A 22,404-nucleotide genomic window follows, 5' to 3' on the forward strand; every position below is an offset into this window, starting at 1 on the left:
TATTAAATATTTATGCACATGATTATGATGAAAATTAGTTGATGGAATTGGGTGGCTATAGCTGATGAAGTGGTGTATAGGATTTTTTAGGCAAGGATATTCAAATATTTTCACATTATAGATGGACATATTAATTAAAATTTAAATCTCATTCTTATCGTCATACCAAATATATTTTTAAACTTAGTCATATTTTCAACTTTACTTTCAATTCCATTTCTTCTTTCTTTAAAAACTCTTCCACCATATTAAATGGGGTATAATTGTTATTTGTATATCTCATGAGTATTTTTCTATCAATTTTTCTAATTTTTAAATTATTATTATTATTATTATTATTATTATTAAATCTTCTTTTAAAAATTAATGTCCAACAAGTATTCAAGATTCATAGGTAAATGCCATTTTCACGGCAATTGAGTTGTAAATTAAAATAGTGCAATAAATTATAAATTTTCATCTAAATTTCATTTATAATTTAAGAGATTTAATTGATATTAATTTTTTCATAATATTCATTTATAATTTTTTTGGTTCATTTTCCATAATTTATGCGATATTTTTTGCAATTTTTTAAGTGTTTACGTAACTGTTAAAATTAACATTTATTAATGAAGAAAGAATATTGCACATTGAAGGGGAGATTCAAGATTGTACAAAAGAAATTTGAGATATGAGACACTCATGACAAAACCTTTAATTAACCCTACATTTTATTATTTACATCGATATCGTTCTGCAAAGGCGAAAATCTTTTGTTCGTTTTCAAGTTACTTTCCATTCTAGAGCCTCGAGATCAGTTTATTTTTCCAATACATGCTGGTCAACCAAATGCGTAGGCCACACAGGGAAATCATCGACCGTAAATTTCGGACGCTATCGGTCCCTTCTATAGCTTCTTCTTTCTATCATGAAATGATAAAACCAATCCCTTTCGGTTCCGTGTTGTTTCCTCAACTCTCCACATTTAATACGCTGCTTCAGTTGGATTGAGTCTTCTCTTCTCTTCTCTCCCACTTGTTCCTTCTGGCCGAGCAAGCTTCTCCTTCCATCCACTCTGCAATGGCGAACTTCTTCTCCAACAAGATCAGGCTCTCTTCCTCTCTACTCAAACGATTCCAACGGCACGCAACCAGTGCTACTCCCTCGCTGTTCATCGCCAGATCTTACACAACCGAAGGCAACCGTCCTACCATGATCCACAAGCGCAGCCTTGACATTCTCCATGACCCATTGTTCAATAAGGTATATCCCGCCATTTTTTTTTGAATCGTTAAATAGTTCTTTTTTTTTTTCTTTTCTCCCTTTTTGCGTCAATTAGTGAGTGTGTTGTCTTATATATGATTTGAAGGTCGCATTGCACTGGCTCCTGGGTTGTTGTTTGTGCATTACTGTTTGTAAAGTGAATTTTTTGAGATGCCAACTTAATTTCTTGTTTTGTTGATGTTATGTGATAGGGGTTTTAGTTTTAGAGTACAGTTTCGATTATTCTACTCTCTGGGAAATTGCTGTCTGATTACGTGAATTTTACTCGCGGGGAAATTGCTGTCTGATTACATGCAGTTTCGATATTTTTCTTATATTATAGACAATCAAGCCTATTAAATCATGATTTATTCTTCACTGGGTAGCTTCCTTCCAATTTTCTAATTCTTTTTTCATGTTGACTTTTTCTTGAATATCCTTCTTGACCAGGCTTCTGAAACTTTGATGCTCTCTAATTTTCATATAGTGGTCCTAACGCTTCTGTTGAAGCTGCTATCTATGCACAAGTGATTGCTGTCTTCAGCTAATCTGTTACATCATCTTAGAAAATGCACTTGATATTTGCTGCAAGTCCTTTTTTGTTCCTAAAGGCTTGATAAACGATAGAGCACAATGGCGTCTTGCAATCCATGTAGCCGACCCCACCTAGTGGGATAAAGGCTTGTTATTGTTGTTGTTGTATGATCGTTGTGCCTATTCTGACTTTCACTGGAGTTAATGAACCAAATAAATACTCCGCCCATTCACACATGTTTATGTTGAATGAGCAAATTAAGCTTTTTCATGAAGAACATGTTCTATTTACCAACTTTAATTTTGTTAAGAAAACATTTTTTTTAATTAAAATAATTTTGAATTTTACATTTTCTTATATCAATTTTAAATGATAAATTCCATTTTGGTGTTTTAATGTTAGGGAACAGCTTTTACCACGACAGAACGGGATCGTCTTGATCTACGAGGATTGCTCCCTCCAAATGTTATGTCTACTGAACTACAGATTGAGCGCTTCAGTATGTAGTTATATATATATTTTAACTTTTTTGTTCATTCAAAATTGTATTATTTATTTTTTTTTTAGTGGTCTTTGGTTGAGCTGACAATAGAGTTAATTTTGCTTTCAAAATTTGGGAATCAAGGCTTTCTAATATAAGCTGCTTCTAAGGTTCAATGGTTTGTTTTGTCTATGTTTGATACATGGGAATTAGGAATGTGAGGGTAGTTTGGGCATTTAGTATACTCTATAAATAAGCCTTTAGGTTGTAATGGGTTATTATGAATGGAATTTATCTCTCTCTTTCTCTCTGTTCTTCTTCTCCTCTCCTCTTTCTCCCTCTTTCTCTTCTGCCTCTATCAAAGGTATTAGAGCCTCCTCTCTGGCCATGGAGGAGCCGCCGGAGATTCGATCCTCCGATCGTAAAGGTGAACTAGAGCACTGCCTTGATTTTAAGCAATCTATGTCACACATGTCACAACAGATGAATGAAATCTCGACTAAGCTCACTCTACTTATCAACCAGCGCTTGTACCCTCCTTCGACAATGACGACATATGTGTCTACTACCACCATTCCTCCTCCACCTTTAGTCACCAGAAAAACGATCCTCATAGTAGTCATAGAGTTAGGACAGTTGAAGCACGTTTCATCTGTGACTGAGTACGCATAGCAATTCCGAGAAATCTTACCGAATGCACACCTTCTAGAGTCCACTGCCATTAAGGTCTTCATCAATGGACTTCAGCTTGAACTCTAGAGATTTGTCCGAGGCTTCAATCCAAATAGTTTAGCTAGCGCCATATATATGGCGGATTTTCATGAGAAGTATGGCCAGAAGGGGAAGCAAGACACGGAGAATGATGGTTCAACAAGTATAACTAACCTCGATAATGACTTTGACGAAGATGAAAAAGACGAACATGTAGAGAAGGAGTTCACGATTCTAGAAGCTACCGATCAAAAATTTAAACAACCAGAGTCGGCAAAGTCTACATGCATAGAGGATGCGACAATAATGGAAAACTCAGTGTTTGAGGAATGTGATTTTGCCAAGAAAGATGTGCATTCAACAACACTCATTAGCTCCCTAAATCAAGAATCAGGACAGTGTCTGGTATTAACGAGCCCATCTACACTCGTCAACTCAAAGCAGTTGGAGCAGCTGATGCCTCAGACCTACTTAACAAGGGATTTTTGCACTATGCTTCCTTCACCAATTTTTGGGCCTTCTCTTCTTAGTATTTCAGTCGATTTTTCAACACTTGCTATCATGCATCTTACACAAGGTAAGCAATCATCATCATCCAATTTCCGAAATAGAGCACAAAGATTCCTCAACGATTCCAATGGCAATGTTGGAGTCTCCCTTCCGCATCGGAAACTCGACACCTACTATAGAGTTCTCAGACAATTCAACATCAATGGCAAGATACTTCAGATTTCCTTCAGAAAATCTCATTAAACTCATGTCATTGGTCCTCTGATGTGTCTCCGTCATCGGTGGAGTTCTAACCATTACACTGCAAAAGAATTCTTGATCGGATGTCGAAGGCGATACAGAGCAGAATCGGGCAGAAATGCTGTTTTTGGTGTCGAGTCAAGCTCACTAGTAGTCACGCCTCTGAGATCTTCTCTTATTAGGTTCAATGGCGCCGCAATGTTCACCGTCCTGGGTACATGTCCAGAATCTTCCGCTCACTGTTGCCGCTCAATTGGGTTCACTACCTCTCCAAAACTTCTTGGGTCGGGTAGGCTGTTGAAGACATTGGGTCGAGTGGTGTTCGCAAAGAGATTACCAAATTCGAGTTTTTCAGATTTTCTCTTGGGTCTGAGATCTCTTTGCAGAGTGAAATGAACAGGTCAAATGTACAGGGTCATCAAAACGGTGTGGATGTTTGGGGAAATGGGTTTTGGATCTCTAATTTAGATACGCATACAAGCTTCGCGAGTTTGGATGTTGCGGGTCGCAGATTTTCTTTCAAGTTTCTGGAATCTTCTTTAGTGGGGAGGACGTGCATCTGCTTTGCGTTTCCACGATCATGTTGCTCCATGCTGCTATTGCCAGGTGTATTCCAGATTTCCTCCAATTGTTCCCCACGTGATAGCAAGGGTAATGACAAAGAATTTAATTTACTTTGGGTGGCTAAAGGCAACGAAATTGGGCCTTCCCAAAATGATCCAATAGTGCAAATATCTTTGACTAGTAATTGGAAGCTTGACGTGGGCCTCTAGACAAGCATGCTTCAGTGCTAATATATGGGACCCGTTGTTTCAAGTATGATTCAAATGCAATTATGGGCATTTTTACAACATTTTAGCTGCTCGAGTGCCTTCCATGAGTTATTTCCCAACAATTCTAAAGTGGGGTTAACCTACAATCAAGAGGAGCTTTGTGAAGTTCGGCTGAAAATGGGCTTATGGTGGGCGAAGTATGGACCTATTATACAATTATGGATCCTCTACTCATTGGTTTTTAGCATCAACAATTTTATATGGAGGGTGACAATGGACTTCTATATTAAAGAAAAACTGCAGAAAATCTGGGCTTTTGATGTTCATTAATTTTTTTTTTAATTTTTTTTCCTCCAGGCTATAGTAACTTCAGGCCTAGTTTACCAACCGAAAAAAGTCTTATTTTAAATATATGTTTAATTTTCTGTGTACTGATCCTTGAGGTCAAGGATCTCTTTTGGGGGGAGTATATTGATACATTGGAATTAGGAATGTGAGGGTAGTTTGGGTATTTAGTATACTCTCTATAAATAGGCCTTTAGGTTGTAATGGGTTATTATGAATGGAATTTATCTCTCTCTTTCTCTCTGTTCTTCTTCTACCTCTCCTCTTTCTCCCTCTTTCTCTTCTACCTCTATCAATGTTACTCAAGGGAATGAATCTGGCAGATCTGTTGCAGGAAATAAGGATGATTTGTCCCCTGATTCTGTGCGTGAGGTTAGGAAAGTTTGGATGCCAATAGTCTTCTTCTTGTTTTTTTTTTTTGGCACTGTTTGGTGGCTGTCTCCACTCACTGGAGATGCATGGTTAGTTTTCAAGAGTTTGGCAGGGAAAGGAAGCAAAACATTTCTGGATAAATGTGATTTGTTGTTTGTGGTCTGGTGTGTTTGGATGGATCTGAATATTAAGGGAAGATTGTAGACATTCCATAGGCTATAATTTTTAGATATGTTCATTTCAAAGAATGTGTTTTTTTATAATGTTTTATCTGATATTCATAGGAACTGGAGAGCTTACGTCTTTGGAGTTTTCTAACCGTTTCCTCTTTACCTTTGTTTATTAGGTTGCTTATCTTCTCGTATATAACTATATACTCCTCTTAGTTATTTCATTCTCTTCTTACTTTAAACAAAAAGGGAATTGATAGCAGGACATTAGCCCTTTTCCCCTCGACTCTATGAAAGCTTTTCTTTGTATATCTTCTATATACACATGTTCTCCTTGATGGTAAGTTCTCTATTGGGCTTTAGTTGTATGTGAAAAAAGAGCAGGAAAAGGGAAAAACTGAAAGGCAGCTTTTGGTAAAGATGTATAGAATGATGTTATGTTATTTATAAACCTTTGGTTTTTTGAAACTTTGGTGGTATAGAAACTCAAAGATTGAAGATTTATGGATTTCTGTTCTATTGTTTTTAAGTTTGACTCTATTGCATACATCTTTGCATGATCCTGCAATGTTGTTTGACAATAAACTACAACCCAAATGACAGGCAGCTGATTGAGTTCTTGCTAGTTGGTCTGTAGGTGATAAGAATGACAATTTTGTAAACTGGGTGTGTTTGTGTTCTTATTTGATAATTTATCTACTGGTATGTTTGTTTGCTGACAGTGGTTGATTTAAAGAGGCTTCAAGTGCAAGCAAGAGATGGACCCTCTGATCCAAATGCTTTGGCCAAGTGGCGGATACTCAACCGCTTGCATGACAGAAATGAGACCATGTACTATAAGGTCATTTCACAATATTTTCCTTTTCTTTGACGATGGAAGAAAAAAACTCAACTATTGTAATTCATGTTTATGTAACACCTCTGGTTACTTAAGAACGTGAGGGCTGGGGTTACAGTGTAAAAGTCTATTATCAGGTGAGATAGGGGAAGCTGTTCACTAATAGCTATTGAAAAATGATTACATGATGTAGCATTTAGGTATTAAAGGGAGAAGTGTACTTTAGCTGTTGTACGCTCTCTCTTTATGCTATTGAAAATAATGTGGTTTAACCATCACACTATCTTCTATATCTAAAGTTAACTTTTAACAGCTCCAGGAAACAAAACAATGAGATTAATAAAATAATTACTAGCTCGATCTTGCAGATTAATTAAATAGACTGCAACTCAGAATCATTTCTCTCTAACACTGCTCAAGTTGGAGCATATATATATATATATATATATGTAATGCTCCAAGCTAATTAGAAATATATTTAACCCAAAGACTTAGATTTAGTAAATGAATTAACTAAGTGATGTTCACACTTGATATAAACTATCTTGATCATGTTTTGCAAAAGATTCTCATTATCTGTGATGATTTGATGAAGAAACTGAATTGAATTCCTGCTCTGAATATTACATGGCAGCCTAGATAATTGTATACATCAAACTGACAGCTAATCAATTATAGGATTGTGCCTGATATTGCACAGCTGACCTATTCTAATAAATATACCATAATAAGGGGATTTGACCTTCCCTTAATCATAATTGCATTGTTCTAAATATTTTCCTAATCTGGCACCCTCATAGAAACTGAATTTCTCTCATAATTATCACATTTTCTACATTGCTGCTTAAGGTGGGGTGTAGATGTTCTGCATCCTCAGCTTGGAGTAATGACTTAGAATGATGAGTCCTTTACCAAGTAATTTGATTAGCTGGCCATCTGTTGATACATAAGAAGTGCAAATTAGATCACTCTCCAAATTTTCTCTTATGAAATCTTGTCAACTTCACTGTGCTTTAATTTTATCACATTGTTTTGGGATGTGAGCAACACTTTCTTTCTTTCTGTCCTTTTTTTTTGGGATTTATTGTCATAATACAGCCTCATTGATTCATTCCACTCAATTATCAGGTATTCCAAAATGATATTCAATGGTTCAACCATAGTAATTCCCAAATCCTAAGTGCTACAAATTTGCATTCGCAGATTCTACTGCACTTTATTTCTTACTCCATTACTTGATTGCTTTGGATAAGTGCAATTGTTTGCAGTGGATCTCTGCTCAACTAGAGAGCAGACATATTCTCATTTTTATTGGCTTCTAGAGATGATTATGTGATCCTTTTGAATAATGTTCCATTTCCTAGAGTGGCCTCCAAATAGTGTAGGATGAGCAGCCTTGTAAGTTTACTGTTTGGGGGTTGTGCATGAATTAACTTATCACACTTATTGCATAAGCCAAAGTCTTGTGTGGGTGAGCTAGATAAGTTTTCCCTCCAATCTGAGGTATATTTTTCTGTCAGCATCTTTGCTTTCCAAATTGGATCAGTTGCAGTGTCAGTTGGTCTAAATGATAGAGCACAATGGCGTCTTGCAATCCATGTAGCTGACTCCACCTAGTGGGATAAAGGCTTGTTGTTGTTGTTGTTGTTGTTGTTGCAGTGTCAGTTGGTCAGCATTTTGACTTTGGCAATGTTTTTTCTTAGAGACCAGTCACATTTTTCTGTGAAATATAGATAACTAGTTTCGAATATTTAAGTTCATTGGAAGCAACTAACTAATAACATGGTGTATTGGTAAGATACAATTAATTATAATATATCCTGAACATTGTAATGATACACAAAATAAAGCTTCAATAGGAAACTGGGTAGAAATTTTTGACTTATGGTTCCTAGAGCTGACCTTGGGACCAGTGCCCTAGCCATCTGGGTGATGGAAATCCCATGATGTATAATGAATAGGAACTTTATGGCCCGGCATGTGATTTTAGTTGTATAGGCTGTAACATATTTTCTGGGACTCATTCATAAGAAAATAGGAGTCTTGCTTATTGCATTTTGTAATCGATTAGACGTGTTCTAATTACAACCTAAGGACAAAAGAGACCAACATGATTATAATTTTATCTTTAATGATATGCACTTGTATGACAGGTTTTGATTGCGAACATTGAGGAATATGCCCCTGTAGTGTACACTCCAACTGTAGGTCTTGTTTGTCAGAACTACAGTGGTTTATTTAGAAGGCCAAGAGGAATGTATTTTAGTGCTGAAGATCGTGGAGAAATGATGTCTATGGTTTATAACTGGCCAGCTGATCAGGTACTTGCTGGTTAATATCACTGTTCCATAAATAATTTATATTTCTTTTACTTGGGCTTATGTATTGCTGTTATAAACATTGCTGCTTTTCCTTTTTTTTTTAAATGATCCCATAGGTTATAATCATAATGTTTGATAGACATGTAACAATGTGGTAATCGTCTTACTTAATTTCATTGTTTAGTTTTTTTCCGTTCCCTCTGGCATACTTGGAGTATTATCTATTTCTTCGGGGCTGTGGTGTTTAGGATTGGAAGAACTGTTAGGGCTCTAACTAGAGATTTCTTCCATGACTACATTTATGAAAAGAATTTACTGAGGGATTGGAGCTCTGTTAGGCTAAATGATTTTTCATTATCTTGTAATAGCTTGTTAGTGGTTCAGGAGTTCTTTAGCCTCTGCCTTTGCATTTCTCTTCTATCTGTTGATGAAATGTTCCTTGCCAAGATGTTTTCTTTGCTATTAGCTGTTGATGCATGTTTATTCCTCATGTGGTACATTTCTGAACTTTGATCTATCCTTCAATGTCTTGATATCATATCTGATGATCCAAAAAACTGAATCTCTCTGATTTTTTATTTCCAGGTTGATATGATTGTCGTTACTGATGGTAGCAGAATTCTGGGTCTTGGTGATCTTGGGGTTCAAGGAATTGCCATTGCAATTGGAAAGTTGGATTTGTATGTTGCGGCAGCAGGAATAAACCCTCAAAGGGTATATCAGTGTTCCTGGTTTCACTATTTTTTCCTTAGAATTAAAATCTTTCATTTTGATTGCTGACTTGCCATATTAAAGTTTTCTGTAGGAAATTAGGGCCTAACTGGGCTTGAGTTCATATTAGTTGGTCAATCAGTTTTCTCATGCGTATGTTTTATTCCTTAAACCAGAAAAACATATCTACAAGTCTCCTAGGGTTTATTTTCCTAAAATATAGAAAAATATAAACTACTGAAATAAAAGGAAAAAATATAAAAGAAAACAAAGAGAGCAGTAGACTAAAAACACAAATAGGCCAATTCCCAACAAGTGGTAGTGTTAGATATCGGATGGTTTAATACTAGAAAAGAATTGTTAGGAAAATGTTGTAATATGATAAACACGGTGACTAGCTGCACTTAAATTTGCCTATTACATTTTCTTTTATGCTTAAACTGTTTTTTGGGTATGCTTTGTTCTGTCGAAACCATTACTTCCCTGCTCACTTATTGATTGACACAGCTGACTATCAATTTAATAAATTTTACTTAAGTCTGCTATAGAGTTTTCAATTGGAATGATCTGATTAAGTTTCAGTATTTTCCACTCTCAGGTACTTCCTGTGATGATTGATGTTGGGACTAACAATGAGAAGCTACTTAAAGATCCATTATGTAAGAATTTCTGTATCTAGTTAGAGAACAATCTACATCAATTGCAAATATTTTGTAAGTAATGATGAGCTTAATTCTAGTGATTAGTTTTTATGAGAGAAATATTTTGTAATTAATCCTAGGGCAGTGTGGAATTTGAGTGAAAATATTCTCATTGATTCTGAATAGTGAAATACAACTAGGTATTTATGCAGTAGGATGAGGAAATAATAAGAATGACTAATAACTACTAATAAAGACTAATAAAGCCTAAGAATATTTACAACAGCAATAATATAATATTTACAATAAATGTCTATATTTGCAACAGCAATAATATAATATTTACAATAAATGTCTAATATTTCCACACTCCCCCTCAAGTTGGATCATAGATGTTAATCATGTCCAACTTGCTTATGCAATTCTTTGTAGGCAAATATGTCAAACACAGAATTCCTTCATCCACTTTTTCTTTGATGAAGTGTTAGTTGATCTCAACATGCTTTGACCTGTCATGTTATACTGGATTTAAAGCCATGTTTATGGTAGCCTTATTATCATAGTAGAGCTTCAATGGTGAGCTTGCTCCGACCTGTATCTCATTTAAGACTCATTTCAGCCACAACGCCTTAGCAATTTCTTGAGCTAAACCTCTGAATTCAGATTCAGCACTACTTTTGGAAACAACTCTTTGCTTCTGGTTTCTCCATGTCACTAAATTTCCCACACAAATGAGAAATAACCAAAGGTTGATCTTTGATCTTTATACATTCCACCCTAACTTGCGTTGGTGTGCACTTCGATGGATCTTTGCTCATCTTTTCTAAAGAACAAGCCTCTACTAGGAGTACCTTTCAGATATCTCAAGATTTTATATACTACCTCTATATGACTCTTCATTAAACAACTCATATTGATTAGCTGCATTGATAGTGAAGGCTATATTGGCCTTGTATGAGAGAGATATATCAGTTTTCCAGCGACCTTTGATATCTCTCTTTGTCAGCTGCTGCTTCTTTTTCTTTGACTTCATCCTCTTCATCACCTTCCTCATTTACCTTAAGCTTCTTCTTTGGTTTTTTGATCTCAATGGGTGTTTCAATAGTGCTACAGCCCATCATACCTATATCTATTAGGAGATCAAATATATATTTTCTCTGAGAAACATAGATTCCTTTTCTTGACTTGGCAACTTCCATTCCAAGAAAGTAGTTTAGCTTCCCAAGATCCTTGACTCCAAATTCCTTTCCAAGGGTAGCCTTCACTCTCTCTATCTCCTCAAGGTGATCTTCAGTGAGTATTATATCATCGACATAGACAATAAGGATACATTTCTTGCTTCCCTCGATTTTAACAAACATTGTATGATTCAACAGAGTTTCCTGTAATCTTTGGACCTTAGGACTTTTGAGAACTTATCAAACCAAGCTCTCGGTGACTGTTTCAAGCCATATATAGACTTTTTCAGTTTACAGACTTGAGTTTCTTTGCCTTTATTAAACCTAGGAAGCAGAGTCATATAGACTTCTTCCTTTAACTTGCCATTTATAAAGGCATTTTTGATGTCAAGTTGGTGAAGAGGCCACTCAAGATTACCTGCTACAGATAACAAGACTCTTGATAGTATTCAATTTTGCCACCAGAGTAAATGTTTCTTCATAGTCCTAGCCATATGTATATGTTTGGGTGAATCCCTTTGCAACTAAGCGTGCTTTCAACTTGTCAAGAGTTCCATTAGCCTTGTATTTTGGAGTGAACACCCACTTACAACTCACTGTTCTGTTACCTTTAGGTAGCTAAACAAGTGCCCATCCATTCTTTTTTAGGGCCCTCATTTCTTCCATGACAACGCTCCGCCATTCAGGGATGCTTAGACCTTCTTGTATAGTCTCAGGTATCTTCACTTTATTAAGATTTGCAACAAAGGCACGATATTGAGAAGAAAGTGCATTGTATGAAACAAATCTCTCTATTGGATGGAAAGTACATGAGCGAGTTTGCTTCCTCAAAGCAATAGGAAGATCAAGATTAGTAGATTCACTTACTGGTTCTGTATCATCCATCTTTGGGTTTTTAAAAGTTGCCCCAAATTCTAAGTCTTCATAAGCTTCTGCTTTAAGAGCTACCTTTGGTTCTAACTCTCTTGGCATTTTAGGTACAAGTTGTTCACTGTCTTTCGATTTCCTCCTTCGAGTGTAGACAAGCAATTCTCCCTTTTATGGTTTTTCTGCATCTCTTCCTCTCTGCCCGTGTTCCTCAACTTGTGGCATAAGAGGAGATGGTGGTGTAGGTAGAATAGGTGATAGTAATGGCTTAGTTGGTGTAAACCATAGTTCAAAGAGCACTAGTTCTTGGTTAGGTTTTTGATCCCAAGTTTGAGATTGATTCATGTTCTCCCCCTAAATTGAATGATTGGGATAGAATGGAGTATCTTCCTTGAAAGGTGGCATCAAGGTTGACAAATGTGCTTTGAGATAGGGTTAAATCACTTGTATCCTTTTTGCGTAGCAGAATAGCCAAGGAAAATATATTTGATAGTGCGAGGTTCAAGTTTGGTGCTTTAGTGGTTATGAGCAACTGTTGTGCAGCCAAACACATGAAGTAGAAGATTAGTTTCAATATGAGATGTTGAAAAAGCACTTTGCAATTTGTGGAAAGGAGTTTCAAAGGATGAGATTCAACTGGGCATACAGTTGATTAGGTAGGTTGCAGTCAAAATAGCATCCTCCAATAAAATTTTGGCACATTGCAAGTAAATATAAGTGCTCTAGCAACATCAAGTATATGGCAATTTTTTCTTTTGGCAACCCCATTTTGTTGCGATGTATGTGCACAAGAACTAATATGGATAATATCATGCATTTGGAAGAAAGTACTTAAAGATTGATTAAAATACTTAGTGCCATTATCGGTGTGTTAGACTTGGATGGTAGTGTTGAATTGGGTTTTGATCATGTTGAAGAAATTGATGAATGTGGATGCAGCTTCTGACTTGTTTCATGAAAGGTAGACCCAATATACATGAGTATGGTCATCAATGAAGGGAATAAACCATGTTGTTTTAATACGGTTAGAAGTACAAGAAGATCCCCACAAATTACTATGAATGGTTGTGAAAGGTTTGGTGTGTGTGTGTATGTGGCTTTAGGAGAGGAAGTTATGTGGTGTTTGGCAAGTTCATACACTTCAGAATGAATGTTATTAATATTCAAGTTTAGGCAAAGGGTTAGAAATGATCGTTTAAGGTATTGAAAATTAAGGTGACCCATCCTCTTATGCCACAACATAAAGGTATTCACTGTAGAGATAGACGTAGAGTTACCGACAATCAGTGAGTTACCTACTTAAGTGGAGACTTCAAAATAGTAGAGCCCCTCATACTCCTTAGCACTTTTGATTGTCCCTCCGGATGATAGATCTTGAAATACACAATGGGATGGAAGAAATTTAGCATAACAATTTGACTGCTTAGTTAGTTGACTAATGGAAAGTAAATTGCAATCAAGCTTAGGCACATGTAGTACAAATTCCAAAGTTGGAATCTATAATTCGAATACTCCCTTTTTCTGCTATAGGTGCTAATGAGCCATCTGCAATCTTGACTTTAATATTCCCAGCACACGGGGTGTAATTGGTAATAACTCATGACAATTAGTCATATGCTTAGAGGCTCTGGAGTAAATGATCTACACTGTTTTATTTCGTGACATTGTTAAAGCTTGAAGGAAAGTCTCCCATTTAGCCACTGTTGCCATGTGAACAGACTTGGATTGGGTAAGTTTGATATTGGAGAGTACTCGTAAGATTACTCTGATCAATATAAGAATTTTCGCATAGCAGAGGAAAAAGGAACACCACATCCCCATAAACAGTGAGTAGTCACATAGACAGAAGAAGAGGAATATGAAAAACATGTTGCCTAGACCTGGGACACATTGGAATCGAGTTGGAAATGTCACGCTGACGACAGAGGAAGGCATCGCGGCCACCCTAGTTCCCCCTACTATCCCATCTACCACCGAGCACTCTCTAAGGTAGAATCTTTAGTCGGCACGTGGGAGTGCCATGTGTTGCTGCCATCGAACTCTAGGGTTTTGTTGATCGGACCCTTGTGTACCTCCTTAGGTCGACGGTGAGATCTAGAATGCCCTCTACCACCATGAACAATGATGACCAGAGACACTTCAAAGGCCACATCTAATGAGACATCACCTAGAAAACCCTAGACGCCTTCAACCAAAGACCTTAGATGCACAAGCTTTGATACCATGTGGAATTTGAGTGAAAATATTTCTCATTGACTCTGAATAGTGAAATACTAGGTATTTATACACCGGGATGAGGAAATAATAATAATGACTCATAATGACTAATAACTACTAATAAAGAGTAATAAAGCCTAAGAATATTTACAATAGCAATAATATAATATTTACAATACAACAACAACAGTAGCAACAACAAGTCTTTATCCCACTAGGTGGGGTTGGTTACATGGATTGTAAGACGTCATTGTGCTCTATCATTTACCAAGCTTTTAGGAATATTATTAATTAAGAGATCGCATTTAACAATTTCTAAGAGTGTTCTCTTAGGCCTTCCTCTACCTCTCTTAACAGGGCTTAAAGTTATATGTTTCACTTTTCTCACTGGTGCTTCCTGTGGTCTTCTTTGTACATGGCTAAATCATCTGAAACGATTTTCTACCATTTTTTCCTCAATAGGTACTATCCTTATTTTTTTGCGTGTGTACTCATTTTGAATTTTATCTTTATGTATATGTCCGCACATCCATCGTAACATTGTCATCTCTGCTACTCCAACTTTATGCTCTTGCTGTCCTGTTAGAGCCTAGCATTCGCTGCTATATAACATAGCTAGTCTGATAGCAGTACGATAAAACTTTCTTTAAGTTTATCAGGCACTTTACGGTCGCAAATAACTCTTTTAGCTTTTTTCCAATTAAATCACTCAGCTTGAATCCTATGTGAAATATCCCTATTGATTTTGCCATCATTTTGAATAATCGCTTCCAAATATTTAAACTTTTTCACTTGAGGTATAATTTGATTTTCCAATTTCACTTTTAAATTACTGTCGACTAGTCTCTTACTAAATTTACAATATAAATATTCCTTCTTACTCTTGCGCGGACGGAAACCTTTTGACTCCAATGTCTCCTCCATAACTTAATTTTATAATTAATCTCTTCTCTTGTCTCTGCTATAAAAACTATATCATCTGTGAAGAGTATACATTTGAGAATTTTTCCTTGAATATGTTCTGTCAAAACATTTAAGATCACATTAAACAGATAAAGGACTCAAAGAGGATCCTTAATATAGTTCAATCTTTATAGGAAAGTTCTTTATTTGACCACTAGATGTTCTTATACTAGTTTTTAACCCCTCATACATATCTTGTATGATTGTAATATAAGCAATTCGTACTCCCTTCTTTTTCAAGGCTTTCGAAAGCACTTTTCTTGGTATACGGTCATAAGTTTTTTTTCAAATCAATAAAAATCATGTGTAAATTTTGATCTTTACAATGATATTTTTCCATTAATTTCTTAGTAAATAAATCACCTCTGGAGTTGATCTACTTGGCATAAAACCACACTGATTCTCAGAAATACTTGTTTCCAATCTCAACCTATGCTCAATTACTTTCTCTTACAATTTCATTGTGTGGCTCATGAGTTTAATTCTTCTATAGTTAGTGCAATTCTAAATATCCTTTTTATTTTTATAAATAAGAATTAATGTACTTCTTCTCTAGTCGTCAGGCATTTTCTTGGACTGTAAAATCACATTAAATAACTTAGTTAACTGTCTCATCCCTTCTTCACCTAAATATTTCCACACTTCAATAGATATACAATCAGATCCGTTGGCTGTACCATTTGTCATTTTCTTAAGAGCTTCCTTTACCTTGTTATCACGTATTATTTGATAGAATGACAAATTTTGTTCTTCTTCACGAGTTACTAAACCCTCCAAGCTACTAGACGAATCTTCTCTATCATTGAAAAATTTGGAAAATAAGTCTCTCATCTGTTTTTAATTTCATCATCTGTAACTAAAATTTTTCCCTCTACCTTATCTGTTTTAGATCTCTTGATTTTCTTTCCTTACTCTTAGCAATCTTATAAAATGTTTTGTTCTCCTTCCTTTATCTCAAGGCTCTTATAAAATTTTTCAAAAGCTTTAGAACGAGTTTCACTCACAGCTCTCTTAGTTTCCTTCTTAGCCATACGGCACCTTTCTCAATTTTCCTCATTGTTACACAAATGTATGGCTTTGAAACAGTTCTTCTTATGTTTGATTTTGTCCTATACACTATTATTTCACTACCAAAACTCCTTATCTCTTGGACCAAAAACCTTTTGATTCTCCCAAAACTACTTTTGCAATCTCTCTTATCTTTTTAGCCATATTCGGTCATCCCTTCTATCTCGGGTTCTTGAGAAAAACTAGCACTTTCTACATTCTCACTTTTAGGAACCTCTTTCAATTCAGAACTTCAGATTATGGTTGTGCTTCAGTCATAATAGTTTCCCTTTTTCTCCATTTCTTCCTCCAGTAGGTTATTGGTGTCTTTTCCAGTGTAATACCAGCATCTTTATTGTATTTTGAAGGACTTTCACTTCAGTTTCTGGCCTAGGAGATTGAGGATTTTCTGGTATAGGTAATAAAGGATCTGAGCTTGGAAAAAAGGGATCTTGGAGACCTTGGATTGTGTATTTCTCACTTCTCTCACTTTCCAAAGGCTGAAAGTCACTCCCCCTCCCCCCTGACTTGAAGCATTTGGATAAAAATGTTCATTTTCAGCAAAGGTAATATCCTAGCTGATGTAAAGTCTTTCACATGAGGGTCAAAACATTCATACCCGTTATGTGTGGAAGAATAACCAAGAAAGAGACATTTGACAGCTTTGGGTTCCAATTTGTGGGAATGATGAATGAACATAGGTGGTGCAGCCAAATATTTTAAGGGGAAGATTAGTGGCGGTGAGTGACAGAGTGAGATTCTTGTAATTTTTCTAGTAGTGAAATATAAGAGAGAACATGACTTGGCATGTGGTTGATTAAGTATGTAGCTGTAAGAATTGCATCACCCTAAAAATATTTAGGAACATTGTAGGTAAAGAGGAAAGCACGTGCAACTTTTAAGAGGTGTTTGTTTTTTCTTTCCACAATGCCGTTTTGTTGAGGAGTGTTAGGACAAGTGCTTTTATGAATAATTCCATGTTCTGTTAGAAACATATGCATGGTTTTATTGAATTTTCAGTTCCATTATCAGTATGAAGCACTTGGATTGTGGTGTCAAACTGGTTTTTTATCATTGTATAGAACTCAAAGAACATAGAGGGAACAGTGGATTTATCTTGTAATTAGTGAACCCAACACATTCTAGTGTGATCATCAATACATTTGATGAACAACTTTGTATTAGTTTGGTTAGTGACACGAGTAGGACACTATAAATCACTATGAATAATAGAAAAAAGACGAGTAGATTTGTACTCAACAGGTTTGAAAACGGATCTGCGATGTTTAGCGAGCTCACAATCAGTACAATGAAATGGAGACTTTTTATTGACTTGAAGTTTAGGAAACAAATGACATAAATACTAGAAATTTGGGTGACCTAGTCTCCTATGCCATAACATAAGATCTTTGAAGTCTTTATTTTCAGAAGTAGACGTGACATTGCACTAAATTTGAGACCAAAGGCTGCTCACAGTTGATTCATCAAGGTAGTAAAGACCATTATGCACCTTAGCACTCCCAATCATCTTCCCCAAGGAGAGGTCCTGAAAAATACAATGAGTGGAATAGAAATGAGCCTAACAATTTGCCTGTTTAGTTAATTTACTAATACACAACAAATTACAAGCCAAATATGGTATATGTAAAACTTGTTCTAATTTTATAGCTTCAGAAATAACAACACTGCCTGTTCTTGCTGTTGATGAAGATGACCCATTTGCTGTACTCATTGTTTCATTTCCAGCATGAGGGACATAGGTACTAAATAGCTTAGAATCTAAAGTCGTTTGATCAATTGCCCCTGTATCGACAATCCATTTGAAGTTACTAGTAGAGGTAAGTAAGACACAATTACCTTTATGAGCTATAGATGTAGTATGATTTGGTTTTTGATTTTTCTCATTTTTTTGAAGCATATTGAGCACCTTAAGTAACTTTCTAAGTTGTTCCTTATCAATCTCAGGTGCTAATGAGGTTGAATCTATTTTATTTGGTGGCACATCATGAGAAGTCTAGTATCCTCGTGATTTTCCTTTTCTTGGCTTCCAATTAACTGGCTTGCCATGGATATCCTGGCAAGTTTCACGAGTATGCCTAGTCTTTTTGCAATGTTCACAAGTAACCTTCCTTTTTTGATTCTTCTAATTTGCATCTCTACTCTTGCTTACAATGGCAGCAAAATCTAGAGCAGGTATTGGAGTAGGAGTAGTGCTAGTAAGCATTTCCTTGCATCTTGAAGCCTCATGACGTACCTCAGAGAGGACTTCCCTTGTTGATGGGAGTGGTGCACGACTCAAGACTCAGTCTTGTACATCATCTAGGGATTGATTTAATCCAGCTAGAAATTGTAATACGCGCTCACTTTCAACTTTCTCCTTATATTGAATTGCATCACTACCGCTAGACCATTCCATATCTATCATTAAGTCTAGTTCCTGCCATATAGCATTCAGTTCTAACCAGAAGGCAGTGACATCGTGATCTCCTTGTTGCAGCGTCTATGCCTTAGTTTTGAGCTCGTATATTTGAGCCAAATCCTTCCGTCAGAGTTTGAATCTCATATAGCCTTCTAGATTTCATGGGTTAGGGGAGAAACATAAAACTTTGTTGAACTTCTGGAATCATGGCATTTATTAACCATGATGATACTAGTGAATTTTCAGTGTGCCATTGTTGGAACTCTTGTGTCTTGGACTCTTTTGGGATTTTCGATGAACCATCAAAATAGTCCATTTTCCCTCGGCCTTCGGTTGTGAGTTTAATATCCCGTGCCCACATATAGTAATTTGTACTGTTTAGTTTCACGGATATAATGTGTACTGATGATCCTTTGTGGCTGGTAGTCGACCCGAAGGGACCACCCACCCTACTCGGATCAGTCTTCGAGGACCCATCACTGTTCGACATGGGAGAATTGTGGATTGGGTTCGACTCGTGCTCGTACTCTCTGTTTTAGAGTTTTAGGCGTTAGATAGCACTGGAGAATCATGTAGCTCTAATACCATGTAGTGAATGAGCTGAGAAACTCTTGTATATTCATCCTAGGTATGTACACGGATATATACAGGAGAGAAAGCAATCATATCTCTGAGAATAATGGAGACCGAATTAGAGGAGGAGAAATAGGGAATAAATTGCATAAAATGCTCCTTATCTTAACTACTCGGTATCCCTCCTAATAACAACAAATATTTACATGAAATATGATAAATACTAGGTCCAACCACACAACTACTCATGTGCGATAGAGAAAAAGGCTGCACTAACCATGGTCGAAGAGGTCGATGCGATTATAGACATGAAGGTCATTGAAATCAAGATGATGAACCATGCAATAGAGATGAGCATAGGTGTCCGACCCAGTTTACAAAGACGGAGCTTCCTAAGTTTTCTTGGTTAGATGTCGTGGGTTGGCTCATGCATTGTGAAAGATTTTTCAAAGATACCTTAGAAGATGAGAAGGTGCGAACGGTGAGAATCTACCTAGAAGAGAAAGCATGGTTATGGCATATCATAATAGAGAAAACCTGGGATGGTTTTGAACCCACTTGGGAACAATACACTGAATGGCTTTGAGAATGTTTCAGCCTAACTTGCACAATGTCCCTTGGGCAACTTGGTGCGTCTTCAACAACTTGGGTCCTTAGTAGACTTCAACGAAGCTTTTGACTCTATCGCATACAAGCTTCATCTCTCCTAAGATTATCTCGTTGATACTTACTTGGAAGGGTTGATGGAGGAATATGCAGGTCTGGTGTGCTCTTTAAACCTAGAACTCTTCAAGAGGCTTAATCTTTGGCTTGAATGCAAGAGATCTCAATTCAATGCATGGTAGAGAAAAAGGCGATTAGCAAGAATCCAACACGTGTCTATCTCTGTGAATGCCTTGTCTCAATCAGACCAAGCCACTGGGCACCTTACAAAAATGCCCTCCTAAGTAGTGGGACCTAGCAAAAAGGGAAGTCACCCTCTTCTCTCCCTAAAACTAATAATTCTTTACTAAAAATTAACAACAACACCATTAAATCTCTTTTTGTAGGGGAAGAAGCTGATCACAGAAGCAAGAATTTACACTTCTATTGCCATGGCAAATTTTCCAAAGACCATAAGTGTCCCTAAAGACAAAAAATGCAACTCCACTTCTTTGAGATTCAAGAAATCATAGAAGATGAAATTTCAACCGAAGACCCAAAAAGAATGACAATATGGAAGAAGAGATACCCTTGTTTTCGTTATATGCTATTGAAGGAGTTGAAGTTGCCTCATCAATGAGGGTTGTGGGTCATTATGGCAAGGGACAACTTTAAATCCTCATTGACAATGGAAGCACACATGATTTCCTAGATCTAGAATTAGCGAGGAAGTTGGGGTGGCAGCCTAATGGTACTTATGAATCATGGGTTGAAGTTGCTGGTGGAGGGACTAAAGGTATATGGGATGTGGAAGGGTTTTAGAAGGAGTATGCAAGGCTTGCAATTCATCTTTGACTTCAAAATCTTGGAGCTACATTCTTATGACATGATTTTAGGGTTACATTGGTTGAAAAGCATTAAAAATGCCTTTTGGAATTATGAAACCCCAATGATGTTTTTTGGGTATGAGGGAAAGTTGTGCAAACTTCAAGCCGACATTCCTAATTAGTTACTAATGGTTCGACCAAAGCACCTAGAGATTGGACACTTAAGAAAATCAGGTTTATTTGTTGTCACTTACCACAAATCACAAGACAACTTGCAATGCTTCTTAGTTTAAACTTTTGAAGAAATTCTAGAAGTAACTGCAGGCACTTTGGATGATTTTTTAAATCTTTTTGAGGAGACTAAAGGGTTACCACCTCTTTGGGAAGGTCATAACCATCCAATTGTTCTACAATGAGCACAGATCCAATTAATTTGAAGCCTTACTAATACCTAGCAAACACAGAAAGATGTGATTGAGAAGTTAGTTGATGATCTTCTTAAAACAGGGGTTATACAAGAGAGTTCTTTCCCCTTTTCAGCTCCTATAGTTTTGGTGAAAAAGAAGGATGGCACTTGGAGGCTGTGCATTAATGATGGGGAGTTGAATAAAAAGACTATTAAGAATCAATACCCCATTCCATTAGTAAGGGATTTATTTGATGAATTAAGTTAGGCATGATGGTTCACAAAGATGGATTTGTGGGTTAGGTATCATCAAATTAGAATGGTGCCCGAAGATGTGCATAAGACTGCTTTTAAGTCTCATAGTGGGCACTATTAGTGGTTAATTATATCTTTTGGCTTAACTAATGCCCCGATAACTTTTCAAGGGACTATAAACAACACTCTAGACCATTTTTAAGGAGGTTTGTTTTAGTATTTTTTGATGATATTTTAGTTTATAGTGCTACATTGTTGACCATGTGCAGCACTTTAAGCAAGTTTTCTCTATTTTAAGAGAACCATTATTTTGTACAGAAAAGCAAATGTTCCTTCACTGCCACTGAAATAGAATACTTGGGGCATTTAATTGCAAGAGGCAAAGTCAGAATCGATCTTGAGAAGATACATGCAGTAGTTGATTGGCCTGAACCACAATATTGAACAAGGGCATTCTTGGGTCTAGCAGGCTATTGCAGGTGCTTCATCAAAAGTTAAAGGGTTTGAATGGTCAATCAGCTATTGCTTTGATGATACCTAAGCAGCTATTGAAGCATTCAACAAACTCAAAGGAGTTCTGATTTCTGCACTTGTACTCACACTTCCAGATTTTTCAAAACAATTTATAGTAAGGGCATATACTTGTGGAGTGGGTTTGGGGCTGTTATAATGCAAGAAGGCCAACCATTCGCTTATTTTAGCAAGGAATTGGCTGAAAGGCATCAAAAGCTCTCAATCTATGAAAAGGAATTGATGACAATGGTGCTGGTAGTGATTCATTGGCATCGATACTTGGAAAGGCGGAGATTTATAATTAGTTCCGACTAGCAAAGTTTGCAGTATTTGCTTGGACAGAAGTTAAAGACATCTTTTCATATGTTTTGGATTGCTAAATTGGCAGGATTTGATTATGAAATTCAATACAAAAGGGGCATGGAAATTCTACAGCTGATGCTGTTTCTTGAATGCCAAAGCAACAATTGATGCAGATTGTTTTAGATACTTCTTCCCTAGAGATGCTTGAAAAAGTCAAAGGTAGTTGGCAAAGTGATGCCGTAATTGCAGAAATACAGAAGAAGGTTCAAGAGAATAATGGAGTTTGGGCCCATTTTTAATA

General features: G+C 36.5%; 1 protein-coding gene across 2 annotated transcripts in view; it reads left to right on the forward strand.

The window, feature by feature from the left end:
- Positions 1–840: 840 nt before the first annotated feature.
- The window catches only part of LOC129290321 (NAD-dependent malic enzyme 62 kDa isoform, mitochondrial), a 78,836-nt gene continuing 57,272 nt past the window's right edge, over positions 841–22,404 (forward strand). Inside the window, exons 1-7 of one of the 2 annotated variants that reach the window (XM_054927060.1) lie at positions 841–1,245; positions 2,183–2,279; positions 6,105–6,223; positions 8,374–8,541; positions 9,127–9,255; positions 9,851–9,911; positions 14,513–14,617. In XM_054927060.1, coding sequence (XP_054783035.1) covers positions 1,063–1,245; positions 2,183–2,279; positions 6,105–6,223; positions 8,374–8,541; positions 9,127–9,255; positions 9,851–9,911; positions 14,513–14,617 — 862 coding nt within the window. In that variant the 5' untranslated portion in view covers positions 841–1,062. The remainder of the gene's footprint in view (positions 1,246–2,182; positions 2,280–6,104; positions 6,224–8,373; positions 8,542–9,126; positions 9,256–9,850; positions 9,912–14,512; positions 14,618–22,404) is intronic. The other variant, XM_054927061.1, reaches the window with a different exon arrangement.

Source organism: Prosopis cineraria, unplaced genomic scaffold, assembly GCF_029017545.1.
Source record: "Prosopis cineraria cultivar Desert tree isolate PC_DT_omini unplaced genomic scaffold, ASM2901754v1 PC13, whole genome shotgun sequence".
NCBI classification, from domain to species: Eukaryota; Viridiplantae; Streptophyta; class Magnoliopsida; order Fabales; family Fabaceae; genus Prosopis; species Prosopis cineraria.